Source organism: Ranitomeya variabilis, chromosome 4 (assembly GCF_051348905.1).
Source record: "Ranitomeya variabilis isolate aRanVar5 chromosome 4, aRanVar5.hap1, whole genome shotgun sequence".
Lineage (NCBI taxonomy): Eukaryota > Metazoa > Chordata > Amphibia > Anura > Dendrobatidae > Ranitomeya > Ranitomeya variabilis.
In genome coordinates this window covers 624,680,379-624,701,298 of record NC_135235.1, presented here as the reverse complement: position 1 = coordinate 624,701,298, position 20,920 = coordinate 624,680,379, and the positions used below count along the sequence as shown (strand labels likewise).

Genomic DNA, 20,920 nt, shown 5'->3' with positions numbered 1-20,920 from the left:
AGTGTCATTATTCTGTACCCCAAGTGTCAACGTCATTATCCTGTACCCCAAGTGTCAGCATCATTATCCTGCACCCCAAGTGTCAGCGTCATTATCCTGCACCCCAAGTGTCAGCGTCATTATCCTGTACCCCAAGTGTCAGCGTCATTATCCTGTACCCCAAGTGTCAGCGTCATTATCCTGTACCCCAAGTGTCAGCATCATTATCCTGTACCCCAAGTGTCAGCGTCATTATCCTGTACCCCAAGTGTCAGCGTCATTATCCTGTACCCCAAGTGTCAGCATCATTATCCTGTACCCCAAGTGTCAGCGTCATTATCCTGTACCCCAAGTGTCAGTGTCATTATCCTGTACCCCAAGTGTCAGCGTCATTATCCTGCACCCCAAGTGTCCACGTCATTATCCTGAACCCCAAGTGTCAGCATCATTATCCTGCACCCCAAGTGTCAGCGTCATTATCCTGTACCCCAAGTGTCAGCGTCATTATCCTGTACCCCAAGTGTCAGTGTCATTATCCTGTACCCCAAGTGTCAGCGTCATTATCCTGCACCCCAAGTGTCCACGTCATTATCCTGAACCCCAAGTGTCAGCATCATTATCCTGCACCCCAAGTGTCAGCGTCATTATCCTGCACCCCAAGTGTCAACGTCATTATCCTGTACCCCAAGTGTCAGCATCATTATCCTGCACCCCAAGTGTCAGCGTCATTATCCTGCACCCCAAGTGTCAGCGTCATTGTCCTGTACCCCAAGTGTCAGTGTCATTATCCTGCACCCCAAGTATCAGTGTCATTATTCTGTACCCCAAGTGTCAACGTCATTATCCTGTACCCCAAGTGTCAGCATCATTATCCTGCACCCCAAGTGTCAGCATCATTATCCTGCACCCCAAGTGTCAGTGCCATTATCCTGCACCCCAAGTATCAGTGTCATTATCCTGTACCCCAAGTGTCAGCGTCATTATCCTGTACCCCAAGTGTCAACGTCATTATCCTGCACCCCAAGTGTCAGCGCCATTATCCTGCACCCCAAGTGTCAGCATCATTATCCTGCACCCCAAGTGTCAGCATCATTATCCTGCACCCCAAGTGTCAGTGCCATTATCCTGCACCCCAAGTATCAGTGTCATTATCCTGTACCCCAAGTGTCAACGTCATTATCCTGTACCCCAAGTGTCAGCGTCATTATCCTGTACCCCAAGTGTCAACGTCATTATCCTGTACCCCAAGTGTCAACGTCATTATCCTGTACCCCAAGTGTCAGCGCCATTATCCTGCACCCCAAGTGTCAGCGTCATTATCCTGCACCCCAAGTGTCAGCGTCATTATCCTGCACCCCAAGTGTCAGCGTCATTATCCTGCACCCCAAGTGTCAGCGCCATTATCCTGCACCCCAAGTGTCAGCGTCATTATCCTGCACCCCAAGTGTCAGCATCATTATCCTGCACCCCAAGTGTCAGTGCCATTATCCTGCACCCCAAGTATCAGTGTCATTATCCTGTACCCCAAGTGTCAACGTCATTATCCTGTACCCCAAGTGTCAGCGTCATTATCCTGTACCCCAAGTGTCAACGTCATTATCCTGTACCCCAAGTGTCAACGTCATTATCCTGTACCCCAAGTGTCAGCGCCATTATCCTGCACCCCAAGTGTCAGCGTCATTATCCTGCACCCCAAGTGTCAGCGTCATTATCCTGCACCCCAAGTGTCAGCGTCATTATCCTGCACCCCAAGTGTCAGTGTCATTATCCTGTACCCCAAGTGTCAACGTCATTATCCTGTACCCCAAGTGTCAGCGTCATTATCCTGTACCCCAAGTGTCAACGTCATTATCCTGTACCCCAAGTGTCAACGTCATTATCCTGTACCTCAAGTGTCAGCGCCATTATCCTGCACCCCAAGTGTCAGCGTCATTATCCTGCACCCCAAGTGTCAGCGTCATTATCCTGCACCCCAAGTGTCAGCGTCATTATCCTGCACCCCAAGTGTCAGTGTCATTATCCTGCACCCCAAGTGTCAGTGTCATTATCCTGCACCCCAAGTGTCAGTGTCATTATCCTGCACCCCAAGTGTCAGTGTCATTATCCTGCACCCCAAGTGTCAGTGCCATTATCCTGCACCCCAAGTGTCAGTGCCATTATCCTGTACCCCAAGTGTCAGTGCCATTATCCTGTACCCCAAGTGTCAGTGCCATTATCCTGCACCCCAAGTGTCAGCGCCATTATCCTGCACCCCAAGTGTCAGCGCCATTATCCTGCGCCCCAAGTGTCAGCGCCATTATCCTGCGCCCCAAGTGTCAGCGCCATTATCCTGCGCCCCAAGTGTCAGCGTCATTATCCTGCACCCCAAGTGTCAGGGTCATTATCCTGCCCAACCCTCCCAGTGTCTTGGTCCTTGTCCTGCCCAGCCCTCCCAGTGTCTGGGTCCTTGTCCTGCCCAACCCTCCCGAGTGTCTGGGTCCTTGTCCTGCCCAACCCTCCCGAGTGTCTGGGTCCTTGTCCTGCCCAACCCTCCCGAGTGTCTGGGTCCTTGTCCTGCCCAACCCTCCCGAGTGTCTGGGTCCTTGTCCTGCCCAACCCTCCCGAGTGTCTGGGTCCTTGTCCTGCCCAACCCTCCCGAGTGTCTGGGTCCTTGTCCTGCCCAACCCTCCCGAGTGTCTGGGTCCTTGTCCTGCCCAACCCTCCCGAGTGTCTGGGTCCTTGTCCTGCCCAACCCTCCCGAGTGTCTGGGTCCTTGTCCTGCCCAACCCTCCCGAGTGTCTGGGTCCTTGTCCTGCCCAACCCTCCCGAGTGTCTGGGTCCTTGTCCTGCCCAACCCTCCCGAGTGTCTGGGTCCTTGTCCTGCCCAACCCTCCCGAGTGTCTGGGTCCTTGTCCTGCCCAACCCTCCCGAGTGTCTGGGTCCTTGTCCTGCCCAACCCTCCCGAGTGTCTGGGTCCTTGTCCTGCCCAACCCTCCCGAGTGTCTGGGTCCTTGTCCTGCCCAACCCTCCCGAGTGTCTGGGTCCTTGTCCTGCCCAACCCTCCCGAGTGTCTGGGTCCTTTTCCTGCCCAACCCTCCCGAGTGTCTGGGTCCTTGTCCTGCCCAACCCTCCCGAGTGTCTGGGTCCTTGTCCTGCCCAACCCTCCCGAGTGTCTGGGTCCTTGTCCTGCCCAACCCTCCCGAGTGTCTGGGTCCTTGTCCTGCCCAACCCTCCCGAGTGTCTGGGTCCTTGTCCTGCCCAACCCTCCCGAGTGTCTGGGTCCTTGTCCTGCCCAACCCTCCCGAGTGTCTGGGTCCTTGTCCTGCCCAACCCTCCCGAGTGTCTGGGTCCTTGTCCTGCCCAACCCTCCCGAGTGTCTGGGTCCTTGTCCTGCCCAACCCTCCCGAGTGTCTGGGTCCTTGTCCTGCCCAACCCTCCCGAGTGTCGGGGTCCTTGTCCTGCCCAACCCTCCCGAGTGTCGGGGTCCTTGTCCTGCCCAACCCTCCCGAGTGTCGGGGTCCTTGTCCTGCCCAACCCTCCCGAGTGTCGGGGTCCTTGTCCTGCCCAACCCTCCCGAGTGTCGGGGTCCTTGTCCTGCCCAACCCTCCCGAGTGTCGGGGTCCTTGTCCTGCCCAACCCTCCCGAGTGTCGGGGTCCTTGTCCTGCCCAACCCTCCCGAGTGTCGGGGTCCTTGTCCTGCCCAACCCTCCCGAGTGTCGGGGTCCTTGTCCTGCCCAACCCTCCCGAGTGTCGGGGTCCTTGTCCTGCCCAACCCTCCCGAGTGTCGGGGTCCTTGTCCTGCCCAACCCTCCCGAGTGTCGGGGTCCTTGTCCTGCCCATCCCTCCCGAGTGTCGGGGTCCTTGTCCTGCCCATCCTTCCCGAGTGTCGGGGTCCTTGTCCTGCCCAACCCTCCCGAGTGTCGGGATCCATGTCCTGCCCAACCCTCCCAGTGTTGGGATCCTTGTCCTGCCCAACCCTCCCGAGTGTCAGTTTACTGTCCCCAAGTGAAAACAAATTGTTTGCAGCAAAGTGGTGAATGCCCTAAAAGACCCCTGTTTCCTTTAAGAATTTGTTAGTTTTCTGTGCCAATAATGGAACTCGGAGCACCCCAATGTGATCCTAACTTTAGAGTGCAGAGTATTTGCTCTTCTGTTCCCGCTTCTTCCCTGAGTAATTATTTTTTTTAATCCACCATACCGTTAAAGAGCTTTGGACCTTTTAATATTTTCTTGTTTCCAAGGGGGTGTGCAGCGGAATAAAATAGGAGCAACAACTGCCCACTTTTGACCATTGAGGCTCTATTCAGCTGATTGGTGGGGGATGCCGGGTGTTAGACCCCCACTAATCTGATATTGATGACCTAATCAAAGCATGGGCCATCAATATCCTTGCAGGGATTCTTTAGGTCTGTTCACATTGTTCCAGGCTCTATGTGGAGTTGTCGCTCACTGACACCAAGCAGAGGGATTAACGATGGGATGATGTGAAAACATCGAATATTAGAAAGTTTTCCGAATGTCTGTTATATGGTGATTATGCTTCATTCATAAAACAATGGACAATCCCTTTAAGGCAGCAGTTGCCCTGTTTAATATAAACGTGTTGTGCGGTATTTTTGCTCTTTTTCCACTGGCCTCGCTCACTATTTATTGTGTACACATGATGGGAGGAATCAGGCTCACCCACGAGTTTTCCACAGTTCGTCATGGATGACACACGTAATAAATCAGTTCTTATTACGATGTCCCGCCTGTTCTGTAACCTAAAGGCTATAGAAAAATGAAAAAAACGTGCTCTCCTTCCGGACCAGCATACTTAGCGCTGCTGCCACTACCGGTCGCTTAGCATCAGCATCCATGTGGGCGCTGCAGCCAATCAGTAGCTGCTGATCGGCTGCAGTGTTCAGCAGAACAAGCAGTCCTTATGTGTATTGAGAGTACATGGACACTCAGGCAAGCTCAGCTTGCATATGTAAGGGAGATCGGGGGTGCAGTTTTCTGCTAAACACACTTTTGCCTGGCGGCAATCCCCCCATACACATGTACTCTCATGGCGGGCATCTCGAATCTTGAGAGTTAGGAAGCCGGATACATATGAGGGTCTCCAGTTCTGCTAAAATCCTCCGCTCCGTCCGACATTCATATATATGGATCACTATAAACCTTACAGAAACCCTCAGCAACAAGGTAATCATGAATGATGAGCAGGTAACACCCCTCTGAAGAAAGTGTCCATCAAATATTGAGGGTCCTGTGCCTTTAACACGTGCACGCGTGACGTCTAAGGGGCTGATGAGAATTATGTTTTGGTTGCAGGTTGTCTGCGTACGATTCCTCCTATCACCTCGCACAGGAAATTGCAGAGAAGATCCACGAGCGGAATCGCTACGTGAGAAATGGAGAGAACCCAGTAAAGGTAAAAAGTTTTAAAGGGGAACTCTGGAAACAGTCTCATATAGGAAACCAGAGCCGCTCTGTATGGTGTAGAGTTGGGTGACCACTGCATATCTCCATAATTATTGATGAGGGTCTTTGTTTTTTTTTTTGTGTGCATTTAATGATGTCCTCTCCTTAGTGTGTACAAGATCTAGTATACTGTCATTGACTTTGCTGCTATTATTTACACCTGGAGAATCTGCTACATATTCTCCCCCCCCCCTTCTCTCCAGGGCGCTTTTTACACTTCTTTACTGTCTGGATCCATCCTCCAGTAGCTCTAATGTTGTTGGGTGATCATTCTCAGATGCCCCTAATGACCCTTTTTAATAACACACTCTTAACACATCCTCATTGATCTGACAGCTGTATTGTAGCATAGCTCTGGCTCTGAAGATCTGACTGGTACCAGTTGCAGATGCACCTAATGAGCCTGTCTAATTCATAAAGAAAACAGATGCACCTAATGAACCTGTCTAATTCATAAAGAAAACAGATGCACCTAATGAGCCTGTCTAATTTATAAAGAAAACAGATGCACCTAATGAGCCTGTCTAATTCATAAAGAAAACAGATGCAGCTAATGAGCCTGCCTAATTCATAAAGAAAACAGATGCACCTAATGAGCCTGTCTAATTCTTAAAGAAAACAGATGCACCTAATGAGCCTGCCTAATTTATAAAGAAAACAGATGCACCTAATGAGCCTGTCTAATTCATAAAGAAAACAGATGCAGCTAATGAGCCTGCCTAATTCATAAAGAAAACAGATGCACCTAATGAGCCTGTCTAATTCTTAAAGAAAACAGATGCACCTAATGAGCCTGTCTAATTCATAAAGAAAACTGATGCACCTAATGAGCCTGTCTAATTCATAATGAAAACAGATGCACCTAATGAGCCTGTCTAATAACACACTCTTACTGCATCCTACTTACTCAGACAGCTGGGTTGTAGCATCGCTCTGCTATGTAATACTCAGCTCTAAAGATCCCACTGATACCAGCTGCAGATGCACCTAATGGCCCTCTCGTATCCATTAAGAAAATGATGAACCTGTCTAATAAAACAGTCTTGCACATCCTCATTACTTTGATAACTGCTTTGCTATGTATGAGAGAGAATGATCGTGTTCACTAGAGGAGACTGGAATATACAAGGGCACATTGTAATTTATCTAATGTTTATACAGTGACATCACTTTGAATATTTCATGTGGATATAGTTTTTTGTGGGTTTTTTTTTTTTTTAAAGAAAATCATTTGTTAAAATTTTTATGACATCATATCTGAACTAATAGCAATAATTGAGCAGAATAACTATTTTCTACACGACTGTCTCCCTTCTTCCCCTTTCTCTCTCCTCTCTGTACCTCTTTTCTGTTTATTTTTGTTTTGTTCATTCCCTCTGCCTCCTAATTCTTTTTTCTCATTATCTCGTCACTTCTTTCATTTATTTTTTTTCTTTCCTTTTTTCTTTTTCTATACTTTCTTTAATTTCTCTTTGATTTTTTTTTACTACTTTTATTCTTTTTTACTTTCATGTTTTTTTCTTTCGCTGTTTTTCTTTCCTTCTTTTTTTCTTTCTTTTCTTTTTTTTCCTTTTGTTTGTTTTTGTTTCATTTTTTCTTTCTATTTGTATTTTTATCTCCTTCTTTCACGCCTTCTTTTATTCTCCTTCTTGCTCTCCTTTTATTCTCATTTCTCTCCTTTTGTTCTCCTTCTTTATGTTCTCCTTCATTTCTGTAAATTGAAATCTATCCATAGTATCTTTACAATGAAGTGCAGAGCATGGCGCCTGCAGCACTAAGGAGAAGCAGGGTGGGGTTGGTAAATGTAGTTTTAGCAGATTAAACAACCACCCATTAAGCTCTTTGAAACTGGAGGAGCTGATTAAGATAAAAAATAAACATACACAAAATAAATAACTTTTATATTTGTCTTGTGCTATATATTAACAATAATTATGTAGACACTGAGCTTAGTAAAAAATATTACCATTGTGAGAACCCCTCAAGGGTTTATTTATTCAAAGCTTTTTTCGCACTGATTTTGGCGAATATTCTGCTGGGAGAATCTGCCTTTGGAAGTCAGCTTTGCTGTTTATACAGCCGTGGGGTTTTCTGAAACAGCTTCACTGAGTGACGTATGGATCTCGCAGCAGCACCTAGAAGCTTGCACGGCTACACTCAATTACTGGCTGGGACAATGGAGGCAGCATTTACCGCAGGCAGTATTGTGGAGCTTCTATATACAGTACAGACCAAAAGTTTGGACACACCTTATCATTTAAAGATTTTTCTGTATTTTCATGGCTTGAAAATTGTACATTCACACTGAAGGCATCAAAACTATGAATTAACACATGTGGAATTATATACTTAACAAAAAAGTGTGAAACAACTGAAATTACCGTATTTTCTGGTGTATAAGACGACTGGGCGTATAAGACGACCCCCAACTTTTCCATATAAAATATGGAATTTGGGATATGCCCGCTGTATAAGATGGGGGTCATCTTATACGCCCAGTCATCTTATACGGCGTGTGGTTCCCAGGGTCTGAAGGAGAGGAGACTCTCCTTCAAGCCCTGGGATCCATATTCATGTAAAAAACAAAGAATAAAAATAAAAAATATGGATATACTCACCCCTCCGAGAAGCCTGGCTGTCACCTCTGCAAACGTCTGCCTCCGTTCCTAAGAATTGCAGAGCGTGAAGGACCTACGATGACGTCACGGTCTTGTGATTGGTCCGTGACCACTCATGTGACCGGTCACCTGACCGCGACGTCATCGAAGGTCCTTCACGCTCTGCAATTCTTAGGAACAGAGGCAGACGCTTGCAGCGGTGACAGCCAGGCTTCTCGGAGGGGTGAGTATATCCATATTTTTTATTTTTATTCTTTATTTTTTACATGAATATGGATCCCAGGGCCTGAAGGAGAGTTTCCAGGATCGCTCCCTGCACACGCCGTACCCGGCGTATAAGACGACCCCCGACTTTTGGGACAATTTTTAGGGGTTAAAAAGTCGTCTTATACGCCGGAAAATACGGTATGTCTTATATTCTAGGTTCTTCAAAGTAGCCACCTTTTGCTTTGATGACTGCTTTGCACACTCTTGGCATTCCCTTGATGAGCTTCAAGAGGTAGTCACCGGGAATAGTTTTCACTTCACAGGTGTGCCCTGTCAGGTTTAATAAGTGGGATTTCTTGACTTATAAATGGGATTGGGACCATCAGTTGTGTTGTGCAGTTGTCTGGTGGATACACAGCTGATAGTCGTACTGAATAGATTATTAGAATTTGTATTATGGCAAGAAAAAAGCAGCTAAGTAAAGAACAACGAGTGGCCATCATTACTTGAAGGTCAGTCAGTCCGAAAAATTGGGAAAACTTTGAAAGTGTCCCCAAGTGCAGTGGCAAAAACCATCAAGGGCTACAAAGAAACTGGGTCACATGAGGACCGCCCCAGGATCAGAAGACCAAGAGTCACCTCTGCTTCTGAGGATAACTTTATCTGCGTCACCAACCTCAAAAATCGCAGGTTAACAGCAGCTCAGATTAGAGTCCAGGTCAATGCCACATAGAGTTCTAGCAGCAGACACCTCTCTACAACAACTGCTAAGAGGAGACTTTGTGCAGCAGGCCTTCATGGTAAAATAGCTGCTAGGAAACCATTGCTAAGGACAGGCAACAAGCAGAAGAGACTTGTGTTATGGTGTGATATGCTATGTGGGTATCATTTTGTGTATATTTCTATTTTACTTATTTTCATGGTGTTCTCTTGTAGAAGGAGTTATTTGCTAATTGATGAATGGCTGTTGCTGCCATCTGATATCAGCCCCCACAGCACTGTATTGTTTGCTAATATGCTAATGACATGTTGACCTAGCTTGTTGAAGCAATGAGCCCCTGAGACCTTCCCCCTCCTGACCTGTGAATGAGGAGGGAGACTTAAAATATCAGGGAGGTGACACACAGATGAGTCCTGTGTGGAATGATGATGTGTTCAGAGCATCTCAGAGAGAAAGAAGAGTATATGGACTATGCTATCCTCTGTCTGCTGCATTGTTGGACTTTTATCCTGTTACTGAACTGCATTCGTGTTCTGGACTATTTTATCCTTTGTTTAGTGGATCGTATATGGACCTTTCGTATTTTTGCCTAAATAAAGGTTTTGGAATTGTTTACTATACTTTAGCTCTGTTGATTGTGTGATACCGGAGAAGGACCCCGTGACAACTGGTGGCAAGCAGTGGGATCAACAGAGCGTAACCAAATGGAGAACCACCTGCAGAGTGAGTACAGAAATTGGACTGTATCCAGTTTACAGGAGAGAGCCAGAGACCTGGCCCTGAACTACCAGGGACTGACAAAAGAGGCCTTAATTGATCTACTGGTGGGTGGTAGCCGGACCACCTACTCCCATATGTCTGAAGGACAAACCCAGGAGACGAGGACCCCCACCCCAAAAAGTCAGTGGGTGGTGTGGTACGAAGAAGAGATGGCGGTTCTGGGCCCAGGTGTCTCTCAGGGGTATAAGGAGGCGGCTGCCCGGCGGGCACAGTGGAAACAAGAAGCAATGCAGCTGGAAAGAGGGAGTAATGCGATGTGGAGTGTAAACCCAATGATCCGGGAGCCTGTACGGATCACTCGGACAGAGTTTAAGCCATTTGATGAGGCTTCCGGGATGTGGAGGGGTTCTTCAAGGACTTTGAGCAGCAGTGTGCTGTGATGGAGGTGCCCCACTCTGCCTGGATGCGTTTGTTAGTGGGACTCCTGAGCGGTAGCCTGGCGGAGGCTTTCTGAACCACTGACTCACAGCGGAATCGGGATTATAACATTGTAAAGCAGACTATCCTGGATTACCATGCTATCACCGCAGACTCATATAGAGCCAAGTTCCGAGACCTCCCGTGCACTACAGGGGGATTGTTTAGGATGTATGCACATAAGATGTTCCAGGCATGTCGGAGATGGCTGGAAGCAGAAAACGCCTTTACTGTGGAAGATGTTATATGGGTGTTCCTTGTAGAACAATTTCTTGTCAAGTGCCCTGCAGAGGTAAGGGAATGGGTCCGGGAACGCACGCAGTGTACCGTGGATAGAGCTGCAGCCTTGGCAAATGAAGCCCATACTATTCGACCGCAATGGAGGAGGCTTCTGGACCTTCTCCCGCACCCCGTCCCCCTCCGATTATATCTGCCCCTCCACCCAGCCGCAGGCCGATGACAATCACAGCTCACAATCCTGGGCCCCAACAGCTCGGACCACGACCTGGGGGTGTCGCAGAGAGGAGATGTTACCGGTGTGGGCAACCTGGACATTTGCAGTCTGGCTGTCCCTCAAGGATTCGAAGGGAGCCCCACGCAGCCCCACCTCGTCCAGTACATCTTGTGCACTCCATCCCACCAGAGGAAGAGCTACGACCACCCCCACCAGAGTGGACCACCGACCACGGCACCATAGCTACCCCTCCTGGAATGTACGGACTCTGGCCTTTGTCCATCAGAAATACAGAGCAACGGCATTGCCACCTGCAGGATGTCTTAATTGATGGATACAAAGTGTCGGGATTTAGAGACACGGGGGCATTCCTGACTATCGCTGACCCCCGTGTGGTTCGACCCGAGGCAATTCACCAGGGCCCGGGAATTCCCATTGTCCTGGTGGGGGGTTTCCGCAAATATATACAGCGAGCTTTGGTACGTTTGGATTATGGTTTTGGAGAAAAACTGTGTTGGATTGGAGTTATGGGAGGACTTCGTGCAGATATCCTCCTTGGAAATGATATTGGGGAGTTACAAAGTCATTTTGTGGGAGCAGAAGGTCCATGGGCCTCACTCTTCTGAAAGGACAATTGGAGGGAGATATCGTAGATACCGGAACGCCCATCATTCCCTACATTCTAGAGTTCAGAGACTGTCTCGCCCAGCTAGCTACCTTGGCTAATGAACATCAGCGAACGGCTCAGTCCAGTCAAAAAACCTGGTATGACCATGAAGCCAGGACCTGGGAATTTATGGACAAGTGCTCATGATTATTGCAACCCCTGCCACTGTACAAGGATCCATAAACTATTGAGCAATGTGGATTAAAGTGAGCAGGCCAGAGGTCTGTGTAGATCTCATAGCGTTCTCACTTATTATGAGAGGGGAGAGGTTGTGATGGTGTGATATGCTTTGTGGGTATCATTTTGTGTAAATTTCTATTTTATTTTCATGGTGTTCTCTTGTAGAAGGAGTTTTTTGCTAATTGATGAATGGCTGTTGTTGCCATCTGATATCAGCCCCCACAGCACTGTATTGTTTGCTAATATACTAATGACATGTTGACCTAGCTTGTTGAAACAATGAGCCCCTGAGACCTTCCCCCTCCTGACCTGTGAATGAGGAGGGAGACACAGATGAGTCCTGTGTGGAATGATGATATGTTCAGAGCATCTCAGAGAGAAAGAAGAGTATATGGACTATGCTATCCTCTGTCTGCTGGATTGTTGGACTTTTATCCTGTTACTGAACTGCATTCGTGTTCTGGACTATTTTATCCTTTGTGTGGTGGATTATATATGGACCTTTCGTATTTTTGCCTAAATATAGGTTTTGGAATTGTTTACTATACTCTAGCTCTGTTGATTGTGTGATACCGGAGAAGGACCCCGTGACACTTGTTTGGGCTAAAGAACACAAGGAATGGACATTAGACCAGTGGAAATCTGTGCTTTGGTCTGATGAGTCCAAATTTGAGATCTTTGGTTCCAACCACTGTGTCTTTGGGCGACGCAGAAAAGGTGAACAGATGGACTCTACATGCCTGGTTCCCACCGTGAAGCATGGAGGAGGAGGTGTGGGGGTGCTTTGCTGGTGACACTGTTGGGGATTTATTCAAAATTGAAGGCATACTGAACCAACATGGCTACCACAGCATCTTGCAGCGGCATGCTTTTCCATCCGGTTTGCGTTTAGTTGGACCATCATTTATTTTTCAACAGGACAATGACCCCAAACACACCTCCAGGCTGTGTAAGGGCTATTTGACCAAGAAGGAGAGTGATAGGGTGCTACGCCAGATGACCTGGTCTCCTCAGCCACCAGACCTGAACCCAATCGAGATGGTTTGGGGTGAGCTGGACCGCAGAGTGAAGGCAAAAGGGCCAACAAATGCTAAGCATCTCTGGGAACTCCTTCAAGATTGTTGGAAGACCATTCCCGGTGACTACCTCTTGAAGCTCATCAAGAGAATGCCAAGAGTGTGCAAAGCAGTCATCAAAGCAAAAGGTGGCTACTTTGAAGAACCTAGAATATAAGACATAATTTCAGTTGTTTCACACTTTTTTGTTAAGTATATAATTCCACATGTGTTAATTCATAGTTTTGATGCCTTTAGTGTGAATGTACAATTTTCATAGTCATGAAAATACAGAAAAATCTTTAAATGAGAAGGTGTGTCTAAACTTTTGGTTTGTACTGTATATTTGGGAATTGCTATGTATGCAATTTCTTTGTAGCTCAGTTTATTTCAGGTTCTGTTTGTTTACTGGTTTTGCTTAATGCGTCATATTAAACAGTTCTAATGTGGTGACAACAGGTGAAATCCGATTAATAGCTGTAATTATAGTGGTTGGCGACTCGTTCCTCGTAATTGCTATGTTGTCGTTCTGAATCAAACACTCAATTAAAATCTTAATATTTTTGTATACTGGTTAGAGGTTTTTTTTTCTGTTACAAAGTTCCAAACCCTCTGCATAAATAAATTAAGCATTCTCTGCTACCTTCAGCCACCACTAGAGGAAGCTCTCGTCATCATTCTGAGTACAGCCTGCAGTGAATGAATAAGCTCCCTCTAGTGGCGGTTGCCATGTTCACTTTTTTTTGTGTGCTGATTGAAACTTTTTTCTATTTCTTTAAAAATATTTTTTTATCTTAATTTTTGCTTTATTTTATTAGTCCTCCTTGGGAGACTTGAGCCTGTGCTATTGTGATCGTCTCTACTATATACTGCTGCACATTAGTATGGCGGTATATAGATTAAATATACACAGAGGCCAGATGCCAAGAAGGGGTTAAACCCGCGCACATGGCAGTAAAGCGGTTAATGAATGACCTCTGTTGTACGCTATCTTGCCTGTACACATAATTATCGTCCCCCAGATATGATGTGATGCGGAGAAACACAAATCTGTAATTTCCCCTGTACTGAAAACATGGCCTCATAATCTGTCTCCCCCTCCCCCCACCTTCCTATTAAAGGGATTGCTTGTTTTATATAAATATCAGGAAAGGTTAATGACCTCCGAAATGAAGTTACATAGTTACATAGTTATTAAGGTTGAAGGAAGACTTTAAATAAAGTCCATCTAGTTCAGCCCATAGCCTAACCTAACATGCCCTAACATGTTGATCCAGAGGAAGGCAAAAAAAACCCATGTGGGAAAGAGTAAGCTCCACATTGGGGAAAAAAATTCCTTCCCGACTCCACATACGGCAGTCAGACTAGTTCCCTGGATCAACGCCCTATCAAGGAATCTAGTGTATATACCCTGTAACATTATACTTTTCCAGAAAGGTATCCAGTCCCCTCTTAAATTTTAAGTAATGAATCACTCATTACAACATCATACGGCAGAGAGTTCCATAGTCTCACTGCTCTTACAGTAAAGAATCCGCGTCTGTTATTATGCTTAAACCTTCTTTCCTCCAGACGTAGAGGATGCCCCCTTGTCCCTGTCTCAGGTCTATGATTAAAAAGATCATCAGAAAGGTCTTTGTACTGTCCCCTCATATATTTATACATTAAAATAAGATCACCCCTTCGTTTTTCCAAACTAAATAGCTCCAAGTGTAATAACCTATCTTGGTATTGCAGACCCCCCAGTCCTCTAATAACCTTGGTCGCTCTTCTCTGCACCTGCTCCAGTTCAGCTATGTCTTTCTTATACACCGGAGACCAGAACTGTGCACAGTATTCTAAGTGTGGTCGAATTAGTGACTTGTATAGAACTAAAATTATGTTATCCTCATGAGCATCTATGCCTCTTTTAATGCATCCCATTATTTTATTTGCCTTTGTAGCAGCGGCCTGACACTGGCCACTGAATATGAGTTTGTCATCCACCCATACACCCAGGTCTTTTTCATTGACGGTTTTGCCCAGAGTTTTAGAATAAAGCACATAGTTATTCACCTTATTACTTCTACCCAAGTACATGACCTTACATTTATCCCCATTAAAGCTCATTTGCCATTTATCAGCCCAAGCTTCTAGTTTACATAAATCATCCTGTAATATAAAATTGTCCTCCTCTGTATTGATTACCCTGCAGAGTTTAGTGTCATCTGCAAATATTGAAATTCTACTCTGTATGCCCCCTACAAGGTCATTAATAAATATGTTAAAAAGAAGAGGGCCCAATACTGACCCCTGTGGTACCCCACTGCTAACCGCGACCCAGTCTGAGTGTGCTCCATTAATAACCACCCTTTGTTTCCTATCCCTGAGCCAGCTCTTAACCCACTTACACATATTTTCCCCTATCCCCATTATTCTCATTTTATGTATCGACCTTTTGTGTGGCACCGTATCAAAAGCTTTGGAAAAGTCCATATACACTACGTCCACTGGGTTCCCTTGGTCCAGTCCGGAACTTACCTCTTCATAGAAGCTGATCAAATTAGTCTGACATGAACGGTCCCTAGTAAACCCGTGCTGATACTGGGTCATGAGGTTATTCCTCTTCAGATACTCCAGTATAGCATCCCTTAGAATGCCCTCCAGGATTTTACCCACAGTAGAGGTTAAGCTTATTGGCCTATAATTACCGAGTTCAGTTTTTGTCCCCTTTTTGAATATTGGCACCACATTTGCTATAAGCAACCATCATGTTTACATTTGCTGATAGCAAGCGGAGTTCTAGAGCGAGGTAAGAAATTAAAAAGGTGCTTATTAGGGAACGTTATTTTTTAGGGGACAAGCAGAGAGAGAGGAAGATGTACAAACACACAGTGTCAGGAGCATCTAGATCACTGATCAGTGGGACAACAGGTCCCAGCAGACCAGACTTATATGGACACTAGATAGGGAGATAGATATGGTACAAGTGGTTTTCCTCGTTCTTTGTGGAATGTGCACATTGTAAATGCAGACTGAAGGCAGCAAACTACAAAGGGACATATATGGAAATACATCTGAAACAAACCAGAATATGTGTTACACCTCAGATTCCTCAGTCCCCCCTTTTACTCTGATAACAGCTTTACACCTCCATGGCATTGTTTCACTGCAGCTTCATCAGGTATTACCTGGAATGGCCTCCAATGAATAGATCTCTTCCTCAAGCGTTCATACATGGAATCACTGGCCTTCAGAAAGTGTTTGATACAATCAGGTGTGTTTTGCAGAGGCAGTGCTGGTACACAGCTCCATACAGTGCTGAGCCCTATAACACAACTGTTAGACAACAGAATATGGAAAGAACCACTCAACTAAGAGAAATGACAGTCCATCGTTACTTTAGAAATTAGTCAGTCAATCCGGAATATTGCTAGAACATTGAAGGTATCTTCAAGTGCAGTAATAAAAATACATCAGTCGCTTTATTGAAAGTGGTTCTCGTGAACTCCAACCCAGGAAAGGAAAACAATTTATGACCTCTTCTGCAGAGGATAAGTTCATCAGTTACCAGTCTCAGAAAACACTAGTTGTCTGCACCTCAGATAACAGCCTTCATAAATTTGTGCAGATATCAAGGAGTAGACACATCTCTACATCAACTGTCCATCAGACACTGCAAGAAGTGGCCTTTATGGTCAAATTGCTGCAATGACGTAATTATTGAGGACCACAAACATGAAGAAGATATTTATTTTGTCCAAATAACACAAGGACTGGACATCAGATCAGTGGAAATCTATATCTTGTTCTGAGGAGTCAAAATGTGAGATGTTTGGTACCAGCCGCCATGTCTGTGTGAGACATCGAGAAGGTGAGAGGATGGTTCCTAAATGTGTGGTGCCCACCATAAACCATGGAGGAGATGTGAGATGATGGGGGCACTCTACTGGTCCCATCACATTACCCAGCATGGCCACCACAGTGTTCTGCAGTGATGACATCCCATCTGGTCTGCATTTAGTGAGATCATCATTTGTGTTACAGCAGGACAATATCCCAAAACACCTCCAGGCTATGTGAGGTCTATGTGACCAAGAAAGAATGATAATATCCAAACAAAAACAGTTAAACCGCACCCTATAGTATGTCCATGTCTATTAAGACAAAAAGGCGCACGTCAAAACCAGGGAGTCCATCCCAGAGCGTATTCCATATCAAATAGAGCAAAAGACAGCGCCTCAGATAGTGGTGAAAAATCAATCTTACATTTTATTCTGCCTCCTGTGGCGACGTTTCGGTCAGAAGACCTTTTTCAAGAAGGAATGATGTCATGGCCTCCACAATCACCAACCTCAACCTAATGGATATGGTTTGGGATGAGTTGGACACAGAGTGAAGGAAAAGCAGCAACAAGTGCTCAGCACCTCTGGGGATGTCTTCAAAACTGGTGGAGGCCATTTCTGGTGTTGAGCTGATGAAGCTGCTGGAATAATGACAAGGGGGACATCGGAATAAATGGGGGGGACTTTGAGGAATTTAAGGTTTAACTAATTTTCTGATTAGTTTCTCACGTGTTTTGCTCCTTTTTTTCATTTGTGGTTTTGCTGCCTTCAGTCTGAACCTACAATATGCATATCCTAATAAGACCAAGGAAGCCATTGCACCAAGCTGTGTCCAGACTGTGAACTCATACTATATGTACTGTCAATGGCAATCATAATACCCATACATTATGACAGGAAGTGGTCATGAGGACGTGTTTATAAGCGGAACGTATCTGCTTGTACTGTACACAGTCGTCCTGAGTGTTTGTAGTGACAACAACGGCGATCATCTTTTAGGCATCATCTGTGGAAACTCTAGAGTTTTATTACAATTTTGTTTTTCCGCTGAATATTTCTACTTTTTTGTTGTTTACACCACACGGGGTTAACATCCGGGGTACGGAGCGGGGCCCTGTGATGCAGCAGCAAAAAAGGCAAATGCAATTCTGGGATGTATCAACAGAAGCATACAGTCTAGGTCATGTGAAGTCATTATCCACCTCTACTCCTCTTTGGTCAGGCCTCATCTGGAATACTGTGTCCAGTTCTGGGCACCACATTTTAAAAGAGACATCAACAAACTCGAGCAAGATCAGAGAAGAGCGACCAGAATGGTGACTGGTCTGCAAATCACGTCCTATGAGGAACGGTTACAGGATTTGGGAATGTTTAGCTTGCAAAAAAAAAAACTGAGAGGAGACTTAATAGCTGTCTACAAATATCTCAAGGGCTGTCATATTGTAGAAGGATCATCTTTATTCTCATTTGCACAAGGAAAGATTCGAACAATGGGATGAAACTGAATTGGAGGAGACACAGATTAGATATTAGAAAAAACTATTTGACAGTGAGGGTGATCAATGAGTGGAACAGGCTGCCATGAGAGGTGGCGAGTTCTCCTTCAATGGAAGTCTTCAAACAGAGGTGGACAGACATCTGTCTGGGATGATTCTCAATCCTGCTTTGAGCAGGGGGTTGGACCAGATGACCCAGGAGGTCCCTTCCAGGTTCTATAATTCTGTAGCTGAGGGATTACAAGACCCAGTCGGGCACCAAAAGAAAACCCAATGATGGCCTCCCCTCTGACCTCTCTAATCATCGCAGGTTAGATACACAACTCAGCAGACAGTATCACACATGATATGGTTAGATACACAGCTCAGCAGACAGTATCACACATGATAGGGTGAGATACACAGCTCAGCAGACAGTATCACACACGGTACTGCCTGTCCTTACATCACATGATAATAACCCGTCTTCTCTCCACAGATTAATGTGACGGTTCGGTCTCTTATGAAGCGACTGAATGAGGACATCGGACTCCTCCGGGACTTGCTCCTGAGATCAGTCTCCTCACGTCAGATGTATCCTTCACGTTATCGGTCGTCTGTGGTGGGAAGGAGCTGCATTGGGCGGTGGCACAATACTTTCCTTTTCAATTCTAGCCAATGAAGAATTCTTTTCCTTAAATACTAAAATATGATATTTTATTAGTTATGATTTTGGTAAGCGCCAAACATGTTCATTTTCTTAAAAACATTTTTGGAGGTGAAAATTGAGTAACTATTGGCTGTAACCGTTTGGATGCTGCAGTTGCCTTTGACTGTGGCATCTAAGGCGTCAATTGCTGTGAGTTCTCTCCTTTCCCCGCCACAGCCAGTTATACCCCATTATGATCCAGATTACTACAAATTTATGGCCTTAACCTAGAACTGGTATAGCACACAGCTGGAGGGAGACCGGAGACAGACCCTTGTGGACGAGCTCCTCACCAAAGAGCGACAGCTGCAGATGTCTTTCAAGTGCGAAGGCCCCGAACCCGACGTCATACGGTGAGAGATTGTGTCCGGGGACAAAGCAGTTTTTACTCATAATACAAGTAGTGTGGGGCTCATTTACTTTCCCGTTTAGGCAAATCGACAAACTCTGATGGGGATGGGACGGCTGCTAATATCATGGTTCTGTTTCCCCATACCTTGTCTCAGCAGCACATCAGCTGTGTGCATGGGAAGATGGGATGTGCTGCCGACAGCCATCAGTTTTCTGCATGCACAAAAGTACAATCATCCAGTGATCAGGTGTTTTGCTCGTTAACTAGGTGATTGTCGGCGATTTTATGCTCATCCAAAAAAGGTTTTAAAGGGATCCTGTCAGCAGGACTGTGCACAGTAACCTACACACAGTGTCAGGTCAGCGATGTTATACTGATTACAATGATACCTTTGGTTGATGAAATCTGTCTTGTGGTTGTTGTGTAATCTTTATTTTCAGTTCTTAGTTAATGATATGTTCGTTTTCCGGTGCGGCCTGTGGGGGTCTTCATGTGGTGCTCTGATTAGGTATTCATCAGTATGGCTGCTGACAGGTCACTGATCCCTCACTGACCTGCCCCCTAGTTTACACAATGAATATTATATATACGTGTTGGGAATTAAAAAAGAACCCTTTTGCAGGCAGGTGCCAGCCATGGCATAATCGCATGTTTACTGTGTATAAAATTAATGTTTAAGGTTATCCTGATATTCCCCCAAAAAATTCTATTGAAAATGGTGCCCGCTGCACCTGCGCAATAGCAGTTGTTGGCGATCGCCATGTCTCATCTCACAGGCAGTATAACACAGGATGGGATTACATACCGTGTCACCGTTAGTCAGCGACTGTCTAACCTTGAATATTGCAAACTCTCCTGTCCTTGTATTCCACAGACAGTGTGCAGCCACATCTGCGGCTGTTACATTAGTTGTTGGGTGCAGATTTCAGCCTTGCAAAGTGGCAGAAAAATTGTTAGTGACAAAATCTGCACAAAATCTTTCCAATTTAGTTACTATATACTGCAACACTAAGGTACAGCAATATATAATGCAAACGATTAAATGATTACCAATCCCTACGCGGACTAAAATAATAACTAAAAAGTAAATCATAAATAAGTAAATAGAAAGTAAAATAATAATAAGTAAATATAAATTAACAAGCCCTCGCATTGCTTCATCAATGGAAAAAAGTTACAGATGTAAGAAAATGGAGAACACACAAATTTCAAATTTTTTTTCTTTTGACCACTAAAATATCTAAAAACAAACAATATGTTTGGTATCGCCATAATCGTATTGACCTGAAGAATTGTGCCTCCTGGTAATTTTTACCACGCATTGAAAATGGTAAAAACTAAGCATAAAACAAGGCTGATATGCAGTGGGGTTTTTTCATTACTCTTGAAATTTTTTTTCAAATTTTCAGCCCATTATATTTAAAAATAAATGGTGTGATTAACAACTACAAGTCATCCCGCAATAAATGAGCCCTCCTATGGCAATGTCAACCTACAAAATAAAAAATGATTGCACTTTGAAGAAGAGTAGAAAAAATAACAAAAAGAGCAAAATTAACCCCTTCCCGACCTGTGACACAGCGTATGCGTCATGAAAGTCGGTGCCAATCCGACCTGTGACGCATATGCTGTGTCACAGAATGATCGTGTCCCTGCAGGCCGGGTGAAAGGGTTAACTCCAATTTCACCCGACCTACAGGAACAGGGGGAGTGGTACTTCAGCCCAGGGGGGGTGGCTTCGCCCCCCCCTGTGGCTACGATCGCTCTGATTGGGTGTTGAAAGTGAAACAGCCAATCAGAGCAATCTGTAATATTTCACCTATGAAAATTGGTGAAATATTACAATCCAGCCATGGCCGATGCTGCAATAGCATCGGCCATGGCTGGAGACCCCGATCTGGCCCCCCCACGACTGACGGCGGCGATCTGAAGCCGCCGTCAGTGTTCCCTACCCCTCCGTCATGTCCTAAGCGCCTTCCTCTCCCCTCCGCCCCTCCCCCGTCCTCCCCTCCGCGCCCCCCCCCCCCCCCCCCGCTG

At 45.6% G+C, this 20,920-nt stretch overlaps 1 protein-coding gene across 1 annotated transcript in view; it reads left to right on the top strand.

Annotated features, from left to right (window-relative positions):
• Positions 1-20,920, top strand: part of STX8 (syntaxin 8) — a 265,517-nt gene that overhangs the window by 636 nt on the left and 243,961 nt on the right. Inside the window, exons 2-4 of the mRNA XM_077253556.1 lie at positions 5,275-5,374; positions 18,322-18,416; positions 18,774-18,884. Coding sequence (XP_077109671.1) covers positions 5,275-5,374; positions 18,322-18,416; positions 18,774-18,884 — 306 coding nt within the window. The remainder of the gene's footprint in view (positions 1-5,274; positions 5,375-18,321; positions 18,417-18,773; positions 18,885-20,920) is intronic.